At 42.4% G+C, this 22,595-nt stretch overlaps 1 protein-coding gene across 1 annotated transcript in view; it reads left to right on the top strand.

Moving 5' to 3' along the window:
* ATP9A (ATPase, class II, type 9A) overlaps positions 1–18,945 on the top strand; it is a 50,119-nt gene extending 31,174 nt beyond the window's left edge. The window contains exons 19-31 of the mRNA XM_009893493.1: positions 5,636–5,728; positions 6,552–6,635; positions 7,511–7,681; positions 9,587–9,685; positions 9,967–10,056; positions 10,192–10,336; positions 10,805–10,869; positions 11,647–11,802; positions 13,188–13,252; positions 14,083–14,191; positions 15,485–15,542; positions 17,472–17,675; positions 18,809–18,945. Of these exons, the coding sequence (XP_009891795.1) occupies positions 5,636–5,728; positions 6,552–6,635; positions 7,511–7,681; positions 9,587–9,685; positions 9,967–10,056; positions 10,192–10,336; positions 10,805–10,869; positions 11,647–11,802; positions 13,188–13,252; positions 14,083–14,191; positions 15,485–15,542; positions 17,472–17,675; positions 18,809–18,945 (1,476 nt within the window). The remainder of the gene's footprint in view (positions 1–5,635; positions 5,729–6,551; positions 6,636–7,510; positions 7,682–9,586; positions 9,686–9,966; positions 10,057–10,191; positions 10,337–10,804; positions 10,870–11,646; positions 11,803–13,187; positions 13,253–14,082; positions 14,192–15,484; positions 15,543–17,471; positions 17,676–18,808) is intronic.
* Positions 18,946–22,595: the final 3,650 nt, after the last annotated feature.

Here is a 22,595-nt window from a genome sequence, read left to right as displayed (position 1 = left end):
CTCCTTCCCACTCACGTGTTTAATTTGTCGCATGCTGTGGGGTGGGTTTGAGCCGTGCAGCCCCCGTGTCTGCGCACACCGGCTCCTGAAGGGTGCCGCTGGGGGCAATGTCAGGTTGGGGACGCATGTGCAGCCAGTCCCACAGCCAGCACTGCCACCAACCGTGATAGCACATCCTTGGCGGTGCAGTGGAGCCTCCAGGATGGTGCTGGGAAGGAAGAGGATGCTCCAGCATTTCCCTCTGGCTGTGAATCCGAGGGCCCTGGGGATGCTAGAAGATGCTGGGAGAAGATTTTTGCTACAAGTGCAAGTTGGAAGGGGACATAGGAGGGACTGGTGGAGCAGAAGAAGAGATCTAAAGTGTGAATGTTTCGGCTGTCTGTGTGCTGACCCAAGGGTCAACAGCTTTGATAATCACAGAGATGCCACTTTATCTCTCAAGTAAGGCTGTTTCAGGGAATCTTGAAGCCCGCAAAAGAAATAATCTCAGTTACCCTGTCCCCTGGGAGCCGAATTCTGTGTCCCCTCCCACAGCAGCTGACACAGCGAGGAGGAAGAGCAGCCCGGTAAGGGCAGGACTGCTCTCTCCAGGGGAGCAGGCACCAGCACCATCCCAGGGAAGCCTGAGCTGACTTTGAAACCTTTCTGTGTGTCCCTGGCATTGTCTTTTCTTCCATCCAAAAGCTCCTGTCCTTCCTGTCATGTCCATGCCACAGCCATGCTGGCAGAGCTGGGGGGGCTGTATGGGGAATTGGGGCAGCGAGCCAACCCAGGTCACAAATGCTTTTCCCCCTCGGGGTCAGCCAGGAGCGGGAACCCGAGCAGGTTCATGAGTCCAGCCTACACTGCATCCCCAAAGCAGTTGTGAGGGTACAACAGGGGGTGATGGAGACGGCAGCAAGTGGGAAGGAAGGAAGGGATCCTGGACCAATGCGACAAATAACTTTAGGATGCTGTTAGAGGTATTGTGGAAGTGCTCCCCGGATCTCTGCCAGGCATTGAAACCTCTCTCAGACCCCAGGGAAGTACAGCACCGCAGGAGGAGGCACTTGTAGCCGCAGGGAACTGTCGAGATTTTCTTTTTTTGAGTTATTTAACAGAGCCCGCAGCCATGCCGAGGACATGGTGTCATGAACAGGGTTTGAAAATAGCTAAGGTTAAGGTAAAAGGTGCATTTGTGCAAGTACCTTTAGCAGCAGCAGCAGGCACTGCTAAATACCTGCCCAGCTGAAATTGTACAAATAACTTTGTGGTTCTATATACAAATACAATAGAAGATCAGACTCTCAGAAAAAACTTGCCTTAAAGAAGAAGGACGTGTGGGTGTATAAAAACAGTTGAGATCGGGTATCACCATTGTCATCATTAGTTGTCAGGATAGTGCTACAGAATCAATGTTAGTAAGATAAACCCAGCTATGGAAGGGCACTTCCATTTGCCTGCAAAGCAAACAAGGTGAAGCAGTTTGAATATTTCTTTTGTAGATAATTATAACATCCTTGTTATTTTCTAGTGAAAGTACAGACAGGTAATTGGTACCAGGAATCTAAAACATGAATATGAAACCTATAATCCAGGGCAAGATATGATTTGTTGTATCATTTAATGGGATCTGCAGCTTTGTTATTTAGAGTAGGGAGAATGGGTAAGATTAATTTTCTTTTTCTCCCCTCCTTCTATTTTGTGGTAAAACTGGGTTGCTGCATATTTGTTTTGGGGGTATGTGGAAATATCTGCTATCTGGGTGTAAAAATATCTTCTGCCTCATGTACTTTAAATTACAACAGTAGGAGGAATAGCCTTTGGTTTTAGTTAGAAGCATTTGGGACCAGTGTTGCACACATGGGCCTCTTTGATAGCAGATTAATTTGGATGGCTCTACTGGCTGACATTTGGTAGCATGACAAATCTCAGCTTCTCTGGACCCCGGGAAGAGCACAGTTAGTTCCTGTCAGAAGCAGCACCATGAAGGGGTGGTGGAAAATGGAGCAGTGCAGTGGTGGTATTCAACAACAACAAATGTTACGGAGAACTTCAGTATTCCTATTACCAAGAGATTTGGCGATAAAGATGAACTGTAATATGGGCATATAATTATTTTCACAAAACCATGAAGGACAAACTGTATTCAGTGCAGATTGAAAATTGTTAAAGCTCATGCAAATGTCTGTAATTGCATTACCACACCTGAGTATTTTGGACCCGGATCTCCGGTTGCTCAAGGAACTGCTTTTAAGTTCTGAATCACACACCACTGTACGATTTAGGGGGGACAAATTTGTGTTTCAAGTTGTTCCAGGCTTTGGAATATTAAAACATGCCCAAGGGCAGGAATGTTCGTTGAAGTGGGCTGATAGGCTGAGCTTGTACAAAGTAATCAGTGTGTTAAATCTGTGAATCTAGAGATCCAACTGAATGCATTTGAAAGTACACAGTCATCAGTGTTCCCACGAGCTGGGATAGCTGCAACACGTATAGTGCATATCTGTTTAGATACAGTAAGTGTAAATTTTAGAGATTGATTATTGTTACAATGAAAATGATGTGGAGACTTCAGGCAAACTTTTCAAGACCTAGAATAAAAATATTAGCAATAAAGGAGGGAGAACTAAACAATCTCCCTTCCCATTGCTTACTGTAGGTGCAAACTTTTGATGAAGTTCTGTTTTATCAAAGGTATAAGAAGCACACTAGCCAGCAAAGCCAGGCTACGCTGCATTAAACTGTGTTTGCATGCTCAGCAGAGAAGTGGATGCCCTGACATTTTCTTACCTAGGTGGAAAGGAGCCCTCTTTTTCATCTTTTATTTGAAGCCTATTCCTTTTAAATTATCTATTTACCTATATTCTCCACCTTTAGGAAGAAGATTATTCCTATTTTGCATTTCTGTATTTAGAATATTGTTGCTGCCAAAGCCAGGAAAACTCCCACTTGTGGTCAGTGGGAGCAACATCAGGTGCAGATCTGATGGCAAATACTGTGAATAGAAGCACTGGCCTCTCTCTGTTGTGCTTGCTAATTGAGTGTCTTTATTTTGCAGCAGTTAAGCTGCTGCTAAGCTACTAAAATCAGCTCCCTGTATACCCTATGCAGAAGTAGGTTTTGAGTAGCAGATACTGGCTCCCCGGGTATTACTTTGCCATGTTCCTGTATACTCCAAAATAATATCTTCAAGCAGGGTTTTTATTTTCATTTAAAAAAAAAAAGTTTATAAACAGGTAGTTTTCAAGTAACATTTTCTTTTATTAAACATACATGTATGCATGCGTAGGCACTCTATTTGGTTTTGATCCACGACTTGCAAGGTGTTTACCTCTTCAGTGTATCTTCTAAAACTGTGCTGCTTATTTCAAAAACAGAAATAAGGGAGGGAAAGTAGCATGAAGTAGCCAGAAGACAACAGACACAGTGAGCATCCGTGGAGGGGAGGGAGAAGCTGCAGAATGAAGCTGTACTCGGGATTGTAGCGAGTAGAATTCAAATGGTAATATTTTCTGCTCAACTATACAGATATTGCCCATTCTTATAAACTGGCATTTTTTCAGCTAGCGGGAGCCGTTGCGATCATCTTGCCAGGCTTCCTCTACAATCTGGGTCTAGAGTTTCAGCAAGCGATTCCTGCCTCCAGCCCAGTAATGCTGTTACTGAAATCCTTGGCATAGACGCCCGTCTGCTGTGCTGGTCCCATCCGCTCTGGCTCCTATAAAAAGATCTCCTTCAACACATAACTTCTAGCAAATAAAGTAGTAGTTAATATTGAAAACAAGTAGCAGATGTTGCCTCGTTTGGGATATTTTTGCAATATCTGCTCATTTACTTGTGATCAACTGTCATTTCTGTAGCTGATTATTGCAGTTCTAAGAAATCTTGTTCTACCAAAGCAGCCACTCTTTACCATACTGTTTACTGACTTAATCTTCTTCTTGAAAGAAGGCCTGTTTGTTTGACCACAATATTTTCCATTCTTCTTCTTCGGTGCGTTTTTTTTTTTTTTTTTTTTTTCCCCTTACCCGTGTGGAATGATCTTTGTTGTAAAGCAAAGATAGTGCTATTGTCATATCTGGAATTGAAAGAAGCCTTTGAACCGTGGCCAGAGTCAGACCACGGTGGAAAAAGATGCCTCTCCAAAACAATATAACTGGCAAATCTCTGTGTAGATTTATAGTGTGATCTTACCATAATATGAGAACGCACTAACCTCCTATTGAACTCGGTGAGAGGAAATGACTAATGCAAGGAGATAGCTGATACAGTATTTATATTGGACAAAAAATCTAAACTATCTTAAGCCAGTTCTGCAGCACGGGAAGTGGAGTCTTTATGCAGTTTCCTACAGAGATGTTGTTAGACACTTTTTAATCAAATAATTTAATCAAATAACCTTTACCTTTGGCTACTGCCAAAAGTGTTGTGTTTTATTTAAGCAGGTTCTAGTTGTTTTGGTAGAGTGACACGCATTGTGCTTTGGGGATGTGGGACGTGTGGGTATCGGTATATGAAGGCTGGACGTTTCAGGACATTGAAAACCATGTTTAAGCTTAATCATAAGAATCTTCCTTGTGAGTATCTTTGAGCTTGGCAAAAATGCTCAGTAGAGCAGCTTCGTTATCCTTGGCTACTTCTTAATTTCCCAAGCAAAAACACATCTTTCTCTTTTTTGCATTTTTAGTATCCTCATCATCCTCATCAGGTGCTGCTTTTTTTTTTTGTTGTTGCTGTGGAAGTAAATTGTGTTTAAGCAGTGCCATGGGACATTAGGCTTTTACCTACCGACTCAAACTCTTCATGTGTGAGAACCTTCATGACTAGTTTCTGTAACTGCAGAACAGGTTCACCATGTATATTAACTTGTGTGAGGATGGAAAAGTGTCCCCTGTGCTTTTCTTTCACTTCTTTTTCTAAAGTACTTTCCCTCTTCCTTCATAGATGTCTATTTCCAGACCTTCCTGGGCTCTTTGTTTTTGCGTGTTAAGTTTATTTTCTTCCTATCCCTGGTGGCTCTCTTGGTTTACAGAGCAGTTTGTTCCTTACTCATTGTTTTGTCTCCTTTGAGGAAATTGCCAGGGTTTCCATTAGCTTGTAATACTAATAGCTGTGACCTCCTTAGGTATCTGCCTGGTTAGAAGGGATTTTTTAATTTGTGGTAATGTAAATATGCAGCCTACAAATTACTTGTATCAGATAAGGCAGGCAGCAATCTAACCTTTCTGCGGCAAGCATGAACTTTAATTATACTTATGCCATATAATGTAACAGGGGGTAAATTAGACTGATTTTTACTGTTAAGCTTCATGCATCTGTTTTATTGTTTCAAGTAAGTATGAAATAAATTTTCAGGGCGAGGGCTAGAGGTTATTCCAAAGGCACACGCAGTCGGGATTGAGAGATGTCTGCATGGAGATGCCACGGTGCCGATTAAAAAGCGTATCAGCCTTGTCTAAGGCTTTATTCCGGCTGCGAGTAACTGAGTTGCGATTGAATAGGCATCATCAAGATGCTGAGCCAGAGGGACCTTCAGCCTGACCCAGTGCATTTTTCTAACGGTTGTGCAGAAAACTCATCACTTAGTGTGCTGAGGCCACTCCAAATATGCTGATATTGGCCCGACTTAGACTCTTGTGGTTTTTATCTGCAGGATGAATCAACAGGAGAGATCACCTTCTATATGAAGGGGGCTGATGTGGTGATGGCTGGCATTGTGCAGTACAACGACTGGCTGGAAGAGGAGGTATGGGGCCGTCCCTCCTACATACGGAGGTTTTCTCCTGCTTTTCTCCTTCCAGGGCAACACATGACTATGTGGCAGAGTGGACATAGCTGCTAAAACATCTGCAAGCTAGAAGGTCACTGATCTTGGCAGTTCATTGGATAGTCTTCAGCAAATGTATATGCAGTAACAAGGAAGGCAGGTGGCAAGTTCAACACATTTAGTGCAGAATAAGTCCTGAAAATAAAATGGATTTTGCTCAAAACTGATTGCCACTCAACATCACCAGATTTGTCCTCAGCTTGATCCTGTGTTTGGATTTATTTTAGACTGAAAGGTCTAATTTCAAAACTACATTTGGCAGCTTTGTACTGGGATGTGTTTGTCAGGTTAGTAGTAATGTTGACACAGAGTTCATAGCAGTAGCTTCAGTTACTGATCCTCCCCAGCCCCATACCCTGGTGTTCAAAGAAATGATAACACCTTGGTCTTATTTTAAAGAGTTTATGGCCAAAGATGTGAAGTCTACAAATCAAAGGCCTGTGTCCTTTTCCTTAAAGACAGAGAAAATGAAATCAATGGGATTGTTCTTGCCACACTGGTGTAGCAGAGAGGGCATTTCTGTTTCTGATCACTGGGATAGATTACAAACTATTGCAGATCTCCTTTATTCCTCTCAGGTTTATCATGCACTTTATCAGATGTTACAGACTCACTGGGGTTGCTCAAATGGGACGGTTATTTTCTTAACCTGCTATCTTACATTGCCATCTCTGCAATGCTGCGCATAAATCATCTTACTTGAGATGCAGTTTATGGTTTACAATGTGATACTTCTTTCCAGTGTGGTAACATGGCTCGGGAAGGCCTGAGGGTTCTTGTTGTAGCCAAGAAGTCTCTGACGGAAGAGCAGTATCAAGACTTTGAAGTAAGTTTTTATTTTTTTTTTCTTTGTTTTTAAACAAACAGTCTCTGAAGTGATTCTCACAGACCTCCAGTGATAATGCTGCCTCTCATCTCCCTGCTGCTTCTGCTAGAATTGTCATTCTTCAATGTCTTGCTGTTCTTTTAATCAAAGTGGCTTTTTAAGTGATATGTATGAAACTGGATCCCAGCCAGGACCCTCCAAAACAGCTCCTGAATCCCGCCTTACAATCTTTTGTGGTTATAAATTCTGCAAATATGCATCATTTGTAAGACAAGTTGTGTTTGTGTGGGGAAATGTGTTGGCTTTTCATTTTCCTTGTTACATTCCGACATCCAGGGAAACTGCAGACAACCGGAATATAACCCCGTTGGGCTTCATGGAAACACAGGCGTCATGTGTGGGGTTTGTTAGATGGGTCGATACGCACAGCAGTAATTTGCTTACCCCGGGCAGGCAAGATGTGAAGGAGAACGTTCAGATAAATGCAGAGATGAGATAGTGGAAACGCTTAGGGCTCGGCGTTGCCCTGTTTGTGGATGTGTTAGCTGCAGAAGCCCTGGCGAGAGCTGTGGGGTGAGGGGGGCACTCTCGGGCTGTCTGCAGTCGCTTCAGCAGCCGCTGTGCGTTTGTGCGTGCGAGGACGTGCCGCGTGCCCGGCTGGCACAGGGCAGGGACAAAACAACGCGGAATTCCTGAAATATCTTCCACCTTGCCCTGGAACACCCACCTCGTGTTCGCCCGCCGTGTCAGGTGGCGTTCCTGAGTGACAGTTAACAGAGGGAGGTTAACTGGTTACCCCTCATGCTGGTTAATCCTGTATGCCACAAAACCACAGGCTGGCTGTGTGTGACCAGCTGTGTCTGCTCTGTCCTCAGGCACGCTACGTCCAGGCGAAGCTAAGCGTGCACGACCGCTCCCTGAAGGTGGCCACGGTCATCGAGAGCCTGGAGATGGAGATGGAGCTGCTGTGTCTCACTGGTGTGGAGGATCAGCTGCAGACGGACGTCAGACCCACTCTGGAGACGCTGAGGAATGCTGGCATTAAGGTCTGCCTAACCTAATGTTACTCCTAGCAGGAACACGTACACCCTCTGGAGTACGTGGCACTGTCCTACACACTGTGAATTAAGACGGTTTGGGGGCCCTGTCAAGGTAAACATTTCACCGGGTGCTCTTTGCCAGTGGGAACAGCAGGACTGGCCGATGCATTTCAAACATCGCTTTGGGAACAGAACATGCTGGAAGTAGTAAATGTTAACTAAACACATGAAAGCATGTCACCTTTTGTGCTTTTCTTCTCCCAACGTGTTCTGGCTCCTCCTGCAGAGAGACCGAGTGCATAGGCAGGAGGGGGAGTAGCTACAGGAGACTTTTGGGCAATTGTTTCTTTCAGGCAGTTGCATGCAACAAGACGGGTTTGGGTGTGTTTGGGTGCACAAACTGCGGTGGTGGGGTTGAAGCACTGGGCTGTGAATATCCATGTTTCCAGTAGCCACTAGAGGGGGTCTGAGCCAAGAGAATCGGGGGTTGCAAATTTTTTTCCAGCTTTCTGGGCTCTGGCATCTGAGACTGGAGACACGTTCAGCCTGAGCTCCGCTCAGCGGTGAGGGAACCTTAATTTATCTTTCCGAAAACTCATCGGTCAGATCCCGGAATTGAAAAAGGGGGAAGAATGGACTAAAAATTCGGATCCGGGCAAGAAAAATGGGCAAAAGGTTCTGGCTGTGGTTTCTGTCCTTTAAGTAACAAAGTGGGTGAAATATTGAGCCGTATTGTGAATCCAAAGCAGGACTGTGTGTCTGGGATTTAGGTAGAAAGTGGAATTCCAGGCCTGGGACAGGCTTCCAAAAGTGCTTTCTCTTTGGAGCCATCCCTGTAAACAGCGGGGACTTGAGCAGAATCAGACAAAGCTCCTTAGCAGCACTGTGGATTTCTCCCCCTGCGGCGCAGTCCCGGACAATTATTCCAAAGCGGTTTCATTTTTTCTCTTCACCTTGGCTGGAGTGGGTGTCGGGGTGTGGAGTGTGTCGTTGCACAGTGAGTGCGGCACTTCTGAGGGCTCCTTGCAATGGTATGTTCATTAGGGTATTGCATGCAAGGAGTAAATCAAGAGTGAAGGCAGTCTTGTAATTCATTACAGGGACCATCTTGTTAAGATCAAATCTTTTTCCAACCTCAGATTATTAAACAAATAAGTGAGTCTTTGTGTTTTTTCGGTTGTTGTTTTTTTTCTTAGTTTTGTTAAATATTCTTGGGCGGTGTCTTGAAAGAATAAAAACACCAGTGGAAAAAACAAAACAAACTCTGATATATTTACACTGCTGAGGGAATTCCCTGCCAGATTATAACAGGGTATTGCTGCTGAGTATTGCTGCTGATATTGCTTTCTAATGCCCGCCCCCCCAGCACAAAATAAAAGGAGCAGTGTATATTAAAAAAAAAAAAACTTAAAAAAAAAAAAAACGACAAAAAAAACCCCAAACCCAACCCAACCAACTTAGTCTGTTCCAGATGCACACATCAGCAGTGAGCTAACCCCAGTTGCATCATCCACATTTCAGGCAGGGCCATGAGGGATCTTTGTGCAGCAAGGCCCACTGATTTCAGCGTACGAGAAATTGCTGGGCTGGGACATAGTAACACACGCATACACATTCTTTAGCTTGCTTTTTGTGGGTTTATCAGCAGAATCTTGAAATATTGCAGGTGGGAAAAAATGTTATACATAGTTTGTAACTTCTTTTGCGTTTCAGCCTTTTCAAAAGTTTTGCTTTCTTTCATCTGTGAGAATTTTCTTGTATGTTTTAAAATAGGGCTTTTTTAGAAAAATAATTTGTATGTGTGTTATAGCAGTCCATTTGTATGCCTGAACTGGTAGGTGGTACTTCTAGATGTCCTGCAGACGTGGTTGTTAAGTTTTGTATTTAATACATTAAATATTTGGATTTTAGGTGTGGATGCTGACAGGGGATAAGTTAGAAACAGCCACGTGTACAGCCAAGAATGCACATTTGGTGACACGGACACAGGACATCCATATATTCAGACTAGTGAGTAACACCCACCTTCCCCTCTCTCAAGACTTGTTTGGGACCCCAAATTCTGGGACAGGAGGGCTGCTGAGACCACAACTGTTTTTCCAACAGCAGACCCAGAATATTCTTATGCTTTTGGCCCAGCTTTCTATTCCCTGAGCTTTTGTTTATCTTGCTGTGTGCTCTGAGTAACTCGGTGTGCTGCCTGTCCATATTGCTTTTGCTCTGTCTGAGACTTGTTTGTTTTTTCACCCCGATGAAGCAAACACTTCCTCAGTTACCATCTTTTTCCCTAGGTGACAAACCGTGGAGAAGCCCACCTTGAGCTGAACGCCTTCCGTCGGAAACACGACTGCGCTCTCGTTATTTCTGGCGACTCGCTGGAGGTAGGCTCCAGACCCCTCAGGCTGTTCAGGAACAGCCCCAAAACACTGTGGCCGAATTAGGATTTTTTTATTTTTTTTTTTAAAGAAACTTGCATAGCACAGACGCTGGTGACACTTCTGATCTCTGTAAATTAGGTGTGTCTGAAATACTATGAGTATGAGTTCATGGAGCTGGCTTGCCAGTGCCCTGCTGTTGTCTGCTGCAGATGCGCTCCGACACAGAAGGCCCAGATTGTGCGATTGCTCCAGGAAAGGACCGGCAAACTCACCTGTGCAGTGGGTAAGGGACTAGCTAGAGAGGAGTCACTGTCTAGGATGGTGTCTTTATTATTTCTTCTTTTGAGTGAACAGTCCCGTGTCATCTTATATGGCCTGGAAACGCTGAGTTAGGGAACAGTGATTTTGCAGGATGATTGATAAGATGAAATATTGCATATGGCAACTTCAGTGACAAATTAGTCATAAATATTTGGGGTGATATCTTTGCAAAACGGAGCTTGAACTTGATCAGGTAAAGTGCCATTGTTCATCTGTGAGCTTTATTTCAGCATTGTAGATACAATGGTACACATACGAGTCAGATAAAGTGATCAGTGACCTGTGGGACTTCTTTAAGAATTTAAATTCATGATTTCTATTTGAAATACTGCTTTTGTTGATGGGGTTAAATGTTTCTTCCTTTGGTGGGGTTGCAAATTGCCTCTGTTGCTGAACTACCGATGTCGCTTGTCTGTGCTCTGACCTGCAGGTGATGGAGGGAATGATGTTAGCATGATTCAGGAGGCTGACTGTGGTGTTGGAGTTGAAGGAAAGGTGAGATTACCTTGTGTTTAGTAAGATTTCCTGTGGCAATTCAGGAGCTAGTTTGCACCAAACTCTTAAATGAGTCCTCAGAAATTTGTGCAAGAAAGCGAGAAGCTTCCACAAGAGTAGTCATCAGACTGATAGCCTTATCATGAAAAATAATTTGGCTGTAAAGGCGACTACTATTTGACAGAGTTCAAGTTCATTATTTGGTTCTTGGCAGATTCCCTGAGTTTGGTTAGTTTGGGCTTTTTTAGTCATGCGCAGATGCTCCAAATGCTGGAGTTGTAATTGCTCTGATAACATACACCCTACATGTACAATTAAAACCTGGTTATATTAGTTTAGAAAGCAAACTTTGGGTCAGAGCTCTGGCTCCTGCATGTGGAGCTGCCTGGAGCGACAAGACTGGATTTGGCGGCAGTGGAAGGACTCCGCTTGCAGTGAGCCAAAACATTAAAATGGAGTGAACTTTTGAGACTGAGAATTTGTGTTCAGAACGGACTTGATATGAGTGTCACGTTAACATGCGTGTTGTGAATCATAATCCAGAGGGTTGCTTGCAGTTGGAGGCCAGGGTTCAAATGGGAATTCGCTTCATATTTTTGCTCTTTGCTTAAAAGCCACGGTGGAAGGCAGAAGTGCTGAGATAATACTCTCCCCCACCTAATGTATTGTAAATTTTCTTGGAAATTCTGTCAGCGATAACTAAACAATAATACGGTATTTTTTTTGTCTCAAATAATGTAGTGATCTCACTATGCTTTTACTTGCTGTTGTCCGCAGGAAGGAAAACAGGCATCGCTTGCAGCCGACTTCTCTATCACTCAGTTTAAACATCTGGGTCGTTTACTAATGGTACACGGAAGGAACAGTTACAAACGGTCTGCAGCTCTCAGTCAGTTTGTAATCCACAGGAGCCTGTGCATCAGCACAATGCAGGTAAACAGACTGTCACGAGGGCTTTTGCAATGGAGAGTTGGAAAAGCAGAATCAAAAAAGTGAAGGTTCTGTGTTTCATTTTGGGTGCAACTATTCATTCTGGAAATTTTCATGGGTTGTAATTCAAAGCTGTTACTTTGAAATGAAAACACATAAGAAGGTTCTTGGTATTGGACAAACATCAGCAGCTTCTTCAAAATTGGACGAACAATAGTCTACCTTAGAAACCACTGCTTTCATGCAGCTGTTATTTAGTAATGCTTGGAAATACTGAGCATCTGAAGCAGGGCAATACTGTCAAGGCCTCTGCTGACAAAGTGCACTTACTTTCAGATGTGTTTTAATTTCAGCCTCACTATTTGAAGGCCTTACTTAGGTAACTGAGGAGGACCTGGCTCAGACCCTGACTGAGGTTCCGGGAAGCTGTGTCTGGTGTGCTGTGGGGTGTTCAGAGGAGCCGTGCACAAAGGCTGCTGAAGCACATGTGAACCTTCCCAAGCGTTCAGCATCTTGCTGCAGCCACGTGGAGGTGGTCTGTTCCTCTCCATTTCAAAAGGAACCTTAGAAACAGATTTGGTATTCACAAAACTGACGTTGTTTATGTGTGCTGAGCCTCAGCGTAATAAAAATGCAATTGCCAGTTAGCAGGGAGAGTTGAAAGAGACTTTATAAGTTCATGAGCTAAGTCCCATTCTTAGCTGTGGTGACTTGGGTGAAAGTTACAGTTAAGGACAGAGGTTACTCTTTGGGAGTTGCATTTCCACACCATAGCATACAGATATATTCCTTAAAAACACTAATTTTTTTTTTTTTTTAAGTAAAACACTTGATATTTTTGAGATGGTTCTGCCCTACTCTCTTTTTAGAATAAACACATTGGAGAGGGATACATCGAGACAAAAGGTTCAAACTCAGGGGACACTCTAGCTTACCCGGCAGCTAAAAACAAGAACAGAAAATAAGCCCATAACTTGTGACAAAAGAAAAATTAATCTTGAACTATTTGGATTTTGTATTGGCAAGTGTTTGCTCTTTACGTTGGGAAGGCATTGTCCAGGCATAAATAAGTACGCACCTGTCCTTCACAGCATCTGGATGGCTTTGATCAAACCAGTGGGCTCTGGAGGAAACTCCTTATGTTCTTTTCTGTGGAGTTATGTTACAAAATGTTTTCCAAGTCCAGCTCTCCAGTGTTTGCTATTAAACATAGCTTTCATCCAGGGTTTGCGTAGGAATAAAAAGGGTTGATACTACATTCTTCTGCATTCATTTCAGGAATTTGGAGAACCTGCTTCAAGTACATTCCAGTTTGAACAGGGTATATTTTTAAGCCGTTACTTTTACTTCAGTATCTAATGACTGAAAAGCTTATTTCTTTTTTCTAGGCTGTTTTCTCATCAGTATTTTACTTTGCGTCAGTTCCTCTCTACCAAGGCTTTCTCATCATTGGGTAAGAGTTCACTTTTTACTAATGGTGGGGAAAACCTGGGCATAATGAGTAGATTTGGGCTAATTAACATGCAAGGCATGCACGTCTTCACTCTGCATGTTTCACAACACCACTTCAGAAGATGATTGTGGTCCTTGTCCCCTTTCTGTTCCTCTGCGCTGAGCAATGCCACCGAGGCAGCACAAGTACTTCTAGAAGCCTTTCCAAAAGGGCAGTTTGTCACATTCAGAACATGAGAAGCAAACCAACCTTCAGGAAGCGCTTCTTCGATCCTAGTCAAAAGCAGAGGGACAGTTATGCTCTACACCTGCGTAGCACTGACAGCCAGTGCCCAGCTCCTGACAGCCTCAGAAAGGGGGGACAACCCAACCTCTTACCAGGAGGAATCAGTTCCTGTCTAAAATATGCTGGGATTACACTTTCCCATGACTTTATAGACTTTTGAGTACATAAATTTGCTGTCCTTTTTTTTTTTTTTTTTTTAATTATCTCCATTGCCTTCTGATGCAAAGAGGATCAAGCCTGAACGGTAGAGCAGACTTCGGGGTGGGGACAGGTCTGTCCTTGGCTCTATTAATAACCCTATAACACAAGTTGCAATACTTGAACCAATCGTCTGTGTATGAGTGTTTCCAATCAAAAGCCATTCAAAAAGCAAATTCTGCAGGTTTTTCCGACGTGCAAAACTCTGGTGCGTTCCATTTGCAAGTTTTTATAATACATACGTCATTTGGTACTTCAAGAATGCTGTATTTGCTTTCTGAAGACTAGCATTTCTGTTTGCTCCTCTATACCTTAGATAATTTACTGGTCTTCCACCTTCTTCCCAGGTACTCCACAATTTACACGATGTTCCCAGTGTTTTCTCTAGTCCTGGACAAGGATGTTAAATCTGAAGTTGCAATGTTGTACCCAGAGCTTTACAAAGATCTTCTTAAGGTGCGAGAGTCTCTTGCTTGTCTGTTTTGGTTTAAGGCAAGATCTCTGTCTTGGTTTGAAACTCTCTAAATGTGTAAAGTCAAATATATTACCAGTAGATACAGAACTTTATCGTGCGTTGTCAGGCAAAATTGTTTTAAAGGCAAATTTGAATTAACAGATATAACCAGATTTCCTGGCAGTTTGTTATTGAATGCTACATGAAATGCAATTTATTAAAAACGGCTGGGGAAATAGAAGTTCCATTCTGTGGGAAATTCTAAGGATTTAATATTACCAATTTGTTCCAAAATAAAGGGGAAAGAGAAATTGTCAGGGATTTGGCACTATCCTAAAGCCAGGCAAGGGGGTGGGGGGAAGGGATGTGCTTATTTTATGGAGGGAGGAGGTTATCACATAGTTTCTTGAATCGAAATTTGCGTTGAGGATGATCTAAAGGGACCTAAAGGTTTGGTTGCTGTGCTGTTTTTGTAGCTTTAGCATGAAGTCAGGTCCTTGTCCTTAGACAAAGAAAATTTTATTTGGTGTTTACCATAGAAATATCAGAAAGGTAAATCTTGTCTTAGGTTCTTTTTTTTTTTTTTTTTTCTTCCTGGAAAATTTTTGGAATAACTGGGGTATGCAGACGGGGAACATCTTTCTTAATTGAAGGAAAGGGTGGACTGAGTCTTCAACAGATCCTTTCCCTCAAGGATTTCTGCTAAACAGATACAGTCAGAAGCAAAGCCTGTTTTTCCAACAGCCTGAATAAGTCTCCATCTGGTTTCACTTGTATGTTGTCTCTTATGTCATAAACCACTAATTCTCCAACCATCTTTAGGCCTGGTCTAAACATAGGGGTTTTTTGTACTGGTATAGCTGTGTTGGCTGGAGATGCTTTTATTAAAACCTGTCTGCCTTCAATATGATGGTGATTTGTGTGTGTGTCTAGAAATATAATATTAATATATTCATATGTGTGTGTATACACACATCTTATATTTCACAGTACAGTGACTAAACTCGTGAGACATCTTTGCATTGAATTAATTGTGTGTGCAGTAAGGACGAGGTTGTACTGCACTGTGCAAGCAGTGAGCTTCCGCAGTCCCAGGCCTCCTTCATGCTCATGAAAAATGGGAATAAAAAGACAGTACCTCAGGGTTGGTTGATTTGTTTTGTTTTCTTTCCAAATCACCTTCAAATTCTCTTTTATTAATTGCTGGGTTGATCTGTAAGTGAATGTTTATAGAAGAAAACTCAACTGAGCTTTGTCTCTTTTTTCTTTTTTTTTTTTTTGCTTCCCCTCCCTAGGGACGACCATTATCATACAAAACGTTTTTAATATGGGTCTTAATAAGCATCTATCAAGGTAAGAAATCAACTTCTGCTTGTGCCTTTGGACATTTTAATGAATACAGAATATCTAATTGTTTGTATTGTGGAAAGTTAAGTAAGGCATGAAGTGAATTTAGCAATGCATCCTTGGGATAATGAATAAATATTTTTTGTTGTCTTGGCAAATGTTGGCAGCATTACCAAAGGAAGAAATTATCTAAAACTAAATGTTGGCAGCAACTGGTCAACCCTGTTGTAGGCAAAGATGTAGAAGTTCAAAGCATTGTGCGTCTTCCCAATGGGACCGTCCTTTGTAATTTTGTGCAAGTTCCTTTCAGTGCTTTAATTGCTCCATCTGTAAAGTAGAATTTGTGACTCTTCCCTTCTTTTGAAAAGGTTTTCAAACCTATGGATTATACTGGTTATTCAGTCAGCATGCAAAATACAGAATCTGTAGCTTTGTGTATTTTATCTAAGCGCTGTCTATTAGAAGTGGCAATAGTTCTGGTTACTTAAAAGCCATCTGTAATGAAGGACTAGAGTAAAGCTCAGGTTCTTGATCATACCCCTTACACTTTAATCTGGCTGCTAAAAACAAATATCTAATTACAATGCATCTATTTTCCAAAAGTGGAGGTAGTAATTGGGGTATATGTCTAAGAAGGTCTCTTCTTTCTGTTTGTCCTTTTTTATCAAGTAACCTCAAACTCAAATAGTTTATGTAAGTGTTAATCAGGGAATTGTGGAAAACGTGTAAATAATGTGGAGCTATTAAGCTAAAATGGCAATATGATTCTGTGACAAAATTTCTTGTTTTCCAAAACTCCTTTATCAACAAGGATCAGAATAAATGTGCCAAAATAAGCAGCTAATATTTACTGATTTAATTGATATTACCATCCTCAGTAGGGAGTGAAACCAGGAATATAAAAGCTCTCTTGGCATTATCTTCTGAAATTTAATATGGTAGAACCCCACAACAGGGCTAATGGTTTTGTGATGCCGTAGAACTATGATGGCAAAGCCAAGGCATTTATAGAGAACTCATAAGTGGTGGAAAGCTAAAGCCAGAGGGTGATGCATTGAGGGAAAGATTTCTTCTTGAGCTAAGACCACTATCTGGTTACAATATTTGGTTAAAGTGACTTCACCTCTGATGTGCTAACTAACTCGAAAACAGCAGCCCAAACAATTGGGCTAGTTGCTAGCAGAGATGAGCCTGACTGAGAACTTGAACAGTCTTAAATTTTGGAAAGTTCACAGCTGGATTTGAACTTTGTGGCTCGAGCTCTAGTCACTTGCAGGTTTTCCCTTCCGAAACGAGCCTAGTGTGATGGATGTTGGTGCGGATTACTCATGCTGCTAACATGAGTTATTTGTGCAGGTGGCCGTGCGGGTCCTTGTGAGCATTCCCTGGCTAGGCAGAACAGGAGCACGAAACAATACATCATTAACAGTGCTCTAATGTGTGCTCCTTTTAGGGGGCAGTGTCAGGGGGTGAGAACTTGCCCAAAGTAATGCAAAGAGAGTCTAACTTGTATCCACTGAGCTTTTCAACACCTTGCTTCCATCTGGGCACTGAGGCAATGCAGTAGGTTTTAGAAGTATTTGATATCTTTTAGCTTCTGAGTTAGTGACCAGCTGCTTTCTGGGAGGATAGAGTTTCGTGATGTTAGAAACCTCCAGTTGCCAAAATAACGTGTATTAATTTCCTATCTCCATGTGTCTATGAATATGATAGACGGTTATAAATGTCTGGGCATCTATACTGTAACTTTTGCCTGTCTTCTCATCAGTTCTGTCTCCTAAATAGTAACTGATTCATTGTCATTGCATTCATCTGACTCTGTGAGAAACAGTCCCAAGGCATGATTGTGTTCCAGCCTTTCCAAGACCTAGCACTGGGTTTTAGAGCTTGGACTGATGTTTCAATAAAATACCCAAATGTTCCATTCCCTTGCAGGTAGCATCATCATGTATGGAGCACTTCTCCTCTTTGAATCCGAATTTGTCCACATTGTTGCTATTTCCTTCACGTCCTTGATTCTCACCGAGTTACTGATGGTGGCGTTGACGATCCAGACGTGGCACTGGCTCATGATAGTGGCTGAGCTGCTTAGTCTCTCCTGCTACATAGCTTCTCTGGTCTTCTTACATGAGTTTATTGGTAAGGCTAAACACCTTTTCTCCAATCAGTTAGTTCATGACCTGAACAGTAACAGGACTATAAAGAGCTGGAATGAGCTTAAAGGCTGTTGATGAAGCCAACAATAGCTATAATGGAAGTGGTTCTGACCAGAAAAAGGTCTATTTGATTTGAAGGCACTTGAAAGATAATTTTATGCTAGAGGAGGTAAACGAGGTCAGTAGACTGTGTACCGCCCAGTGAACCTCATCCATACTCCACCATGTATCAGCTGTCATATGTAACGGCAGTTTTTGTTTCCATATTGGAGCTGAACTTGCGACTGCAGATTGAAGGCTCCATTGCTGGTTTGAAAGATTTCATCTTTTAACTGGGTGAAGAAGCTGCCTCCTAAAACTTACCTTATTTTATCTGCTTCATTGGGGCCCTTCTCTTGAGAGTTTGGTTGTTGGATTTTTTTTTTTTTTTTATTTGCCTGAAACGGAGCTAATCCTTTTCCCTGGCTAAAGGAAAAAGGGTGAGGAATTCCAGATTCCCCCAGTAGCTGTCTAGTTGCAAATAGCAGATCTGTAGGGTTTGCTCCCGTTTTCGTTTGGGAACCACAAGATGTCACTACTTCTTCCATAAAGCTCTCTGCTAACTCTGAAGACAATGAGGATCACTTCCCAATGGGCCAGCTCCATCTCTCTTGCATAGCTCCATCTCTCTTGCATATTCGTATGCCAGCTCCATTTTGAACAATGCTTCAGTTATTTTTGGAGCGATTCAGAGGTATTACAACTGCATTGACAGATGCGTTTGCTGGATTACCAGCAAAGTAGCAGAGGGCAGTTCCCAGAGTCCGAAGACAAGTAGTCCGTTTACAGGAAGCTTACGTTGCCAGGAGGTGGATACCCCCATCTCAGATGGGGTTTGTATGGGCGCTTGCCTGTGAGGAGTTGCATGTCTTACTGAAATGTGCTGTGCAGAAAGCTGTATCTTTTTGGAAGAGAAAGGCAGAAGAATGAGGGACCAGGGATCCCATGAGCTCTAAATTTACATGTGGAGAAGGTGAGGCTGTTTAAGAAGCATTGGTAGATCGAATTGACTTTCTGCACCTCTTCTGAGAACGTACTTCCCGTCATCAGGGACTCTGTGCTCTTTTCTTTTTACAGATGTTTACTTCATTGCAACTTTGTCGTTCTTGTGGAAAGTCACTGTCATCACTCTGGTGAGCTGCCTTCCCCTCTACGTCCTGAAGTACCTGAGACGAAGGTTTTCTCCACCAAGCTATTCAAAGCTCACGTCCTAGGGCTGCTCTCCTGGCACACCAGAGACAGACACTGCCCATGGCTGAGAGACAAAATCATGTAGTTGTTACTATAACAAATACGTCCGATATTTGCATAAGGATCATGTGGTAATCTCTATTACATGCTGCTTTATTGAAAAAGACTTCACAACTGCCGTGAATGGAAACCTAATGATAAAAGGGAGTTTTTTTGAGGGCAGAGGCACTTGTTAGTTCATCCAGCTTTTGTCTCTTTTATTCATCTTAACTGGGGTCAAATGCGTGTAACTGATGACGATGGGTTTCTCATGCATGGTTAAAAGTATCTGAAAGCTGCTAACTGACCTTGGAATTTACATTTGACAAACTCAAGTTACTTTAAAAAGTATCTGTGCTGTTCCTTACATTGTGTTGTGTTGGTTTATATTATTTATCTACATCTAGTAGTTACATTCTTTTTTACGTCTTGGAAATCCCTTAATGTAGGTGATGCACTATACTGCTGACAGCTTATTCCTGATTTACGGCATGCTGTTTCCATAATGGGGCTCCAGCATGTCGGATCTACACACACTTGAGAATCTGAGCATGTTTGAGATTTTCCTTCAGTTGAAATGTGGTCAGTCACCCTAGTGATTTTGGAGGTATCCAGCCATTGATAAATATGGAGAAACGTAATCCAAAATGAAGAAATTCAGTTTTGTTTAGCTTTTGTGCTTCCTGTTAGAAGGAGCTGGTGACATAATAGCTTTACTCTGTATTTATTTGTATAGGAGAAAATTATCTAAACTAAAGCAAATCTTCTTTGGAAAAGAAATTCGCAGTTGATCAAACTTGAAATGTGTCGACAACGTGAGAAGAGACTCGTAGAGTTCTGCAGACAATGTGGCAGACGTGTCTTGAATCCTTGGAGACTGAAAGGAAAGGTCACAGAGCTGCTACTCCTCACAGCTACACGAAATCTGTTTCCTGTTAGGGTAAAACTGCAAAGATGAGCTGCAAATAAGCTGAGGCACTCCTAGGTGGATGTTCATGACACGCTCCCTGCAGAGAGGCAGTTTTTTGAGAACCTTGTGCTGGCTTTGCTCTAAGTACCAAACCTGAATCACAGAGGCAGGCGTGGGGTTCATACAAAGGGGTTAGGCTCGTGTGCGAAGCAAACTTACTGATTTTTAATTTTCAAAAATTAAACTCGGTGAGTTCTGTTGTTACAATAAGCATTGACCCCCACTATAACACTGTGAGGAGAGCAACACCTACTGAGGCTGCTGAGGAGAATGACAGAGAGTTACAAGAACCCTTTACCATTGGGTCCCTGCATCAAACACAGATGAGCTTTTACTGGCAGCCATCCTCATCTAATGGCTGTTTACTCTGTGCCAAATTAGTTGCTTGCTGTCTCATTTCCACATCACAAAAACCACCGTTGGAGTTGGCACTGCTTGGCTGCGTGGAGGGACCAGGGAGGGCAGAGCCCAGAGCCGGAGCTCCCTTCTCCTCTCTCAAGGCCGCGCTTCCAGGTCAGGGCAACCACACCAGTGTGAGGAGCAGAAGCTCCCTGGTTGTCCTTGCGCCGTGCTGAACCTCTTTAACGGGCTGCCAGCCTCTGTTGCCATTGCTACAGGCATTCCACTGTCGCAAGGAGCACAATGATGCATTAAAAGGTCTGGTGTGAAAATCGGTGGAAAATGGGAGTGTTGTTTTAAAAGGAGAGCTGGAGTCTGTGTTGACCCATAGTGGTACGTCTTAAATTTTCAGATCTCAGATAGCCATGGCTTGTGTGGTGATTGCTCTGGGGAATGTTTTGCAGAACCTGACCTGCCTTCCTTGCTCTCGGTTCCTGTGAGTAAATATCAAAGAGGAAGGGAAGCATTTCCAGAAGATATAGGGAAAACTTGGATGTCCTTCGTAATGCGTGTGGGTCGGGGTGAGAGAGAGGTGCAAGTCCATATGACCTTGTTATTTCATGGGGGGGAAGCTCTCTCTTAATTTAGAAAATTATGTTTCAAAATCATTCAGGAATAAGAACAGCAAACACTCTTTAATCTAACTCACTGGTTTTCTCTTGTGCCAGTCTTCTGATTAGGCTTTTGTCTGAAGTCCCAACATACAGCAGTCGCCTTCAGAAACAACCTACTGGCTAAGGAAAGCTAATTCTTAGTATTCCCCCTTTCATAATATTTTGAATATTTTGCCATTTCTTTCCTCTTCTCTTTTTTTCCCCCCTCCTAAAAATAATAATAATATACATTTCTACCTATTTGACATGCATGCTGTTGTTGGGAACAGCCCTAGAAGTCCAACACTTTGTCTCATGGAGGAAAAGCAGTGCCTGAACAGCCCACTTGTGGGGGAGTTGGCCAACAGCCTTTTGTGAATTATGCCACTTTGACAAAAAGATACTTAATGTTGTCTTTATCATGACTTGCTACAGCTCCTGGATTGCGTGGGCCATGCAGGTGTTCTGGAGTCCCCAGTCAGCATTTGATTTAAGTAGATTCAAATACAAGAATCGAGAATTTCTTTTGGCAACTTCTTGTGAGTGAGGGGTCAAGTCCCTCTTGGCAAACACGTCACAGTACCTGTCTTTGTAAAGCCCTGTCCCTATCTCGTGTGTATTAGTAGTTAAATGTCCTGCAAGAATGACAGTGCCATGCTACTGTATGTAAATATTTGAGACGTATATATGGTAGAATTCACTGTTTCCTGAAGTCAATACAGTTTACACTGAGTGGACCATATTTGCAAAATATTAGCTTACACCAAGAAAGGGAGTGACTTGTGATTTCGGTTATATTTATTGAATCCTAACTTTAATAAGGAACGCGTATTTAATAGAATTGATAGTAATCTGTAGCTGTGTTTTGGAGTGCAAATTATATTCCTTTGCAGCTAGTTTTTTTTGCACAAGGTTGTAAATCCAGGAAGTCATTTCTGTCCGGGTATACACTGCATTTTTTAAAAGCAATCAGAAAATTAAAACTGCCATCTAACAAACAGCAGGAAAGAGGAATGATTGTTGTATTTTTCAAGTTTAGCACTTTATGTCTGCAATCTATTTCTCTTAAGTTATTTAAAAAATGTTTTTAAAAGCAAAGTTTAATACATATGTTCATACTTACTGTACATTTGAATAAATGGATTCTCTGCTGGAAATTTAATTTAGTCTTTTTCCTCTAGTATGCTCATAATCTGCTTATTGGGAGTGAAGCATTGTTTTCTTGCTCTATGTAGTATCTTGTTTGTAGCCTTACTTAATGCTCTTCCTATTCCTTTTTTTGTTGTTCTGGTTTATGTACTGTAGCAGTTCATATAACTTGTGTGCTTTGGGACTGTGCTCCCAGTGATGCTGTGGGGTAGCGGTGTACGTCTCACAGTGTGCTCTCGCTTCCCGTGGCTGCTTCAGGGAAGCCAACGCTCTGTGCTGTGCTGCTGCGGTGGTTAGTTAACGCGGAGGCTTTGTGACATATACTCTTCTCTTCTTGCATCTCTGCAGTAATTCCAGTAATTGGCAACTCTTTTCATTGTTTGTTTGTTTTTTCTTTAACTCTGTATTTGTTTCCTCCATAGAGCTTGTCCTGTTTATCTTTGCAAACATTTGTTTTGCTCAGCTCGTAGTGCAATTGAAATGCCACATTCTTTATTCAACAGCAGCAGCTTAAATCTGTGCA

This window comes from Charadrius vociferus, unplaced genomic scaffold (genome assembly GCF_000708025.1).
Source record: "Charadrius vociferus isolate BGI_N301 unplaced genomic scaffold, ASM70802v2 scaffold259, whole genome shotgun sequence".
In the NCBI taxonomy this organism is placed as follows: domain Eukaryota; kingdom Metazoa; phylum Chordata; class Aves; order Charadriiformes; family Charadriidae; genus Charadrius; species Charadrius vociferus.
Note: the sequence above shows the minus strand (reverse complement) of the source record. Positions and strands in the feature narration are given on the sequence as shown.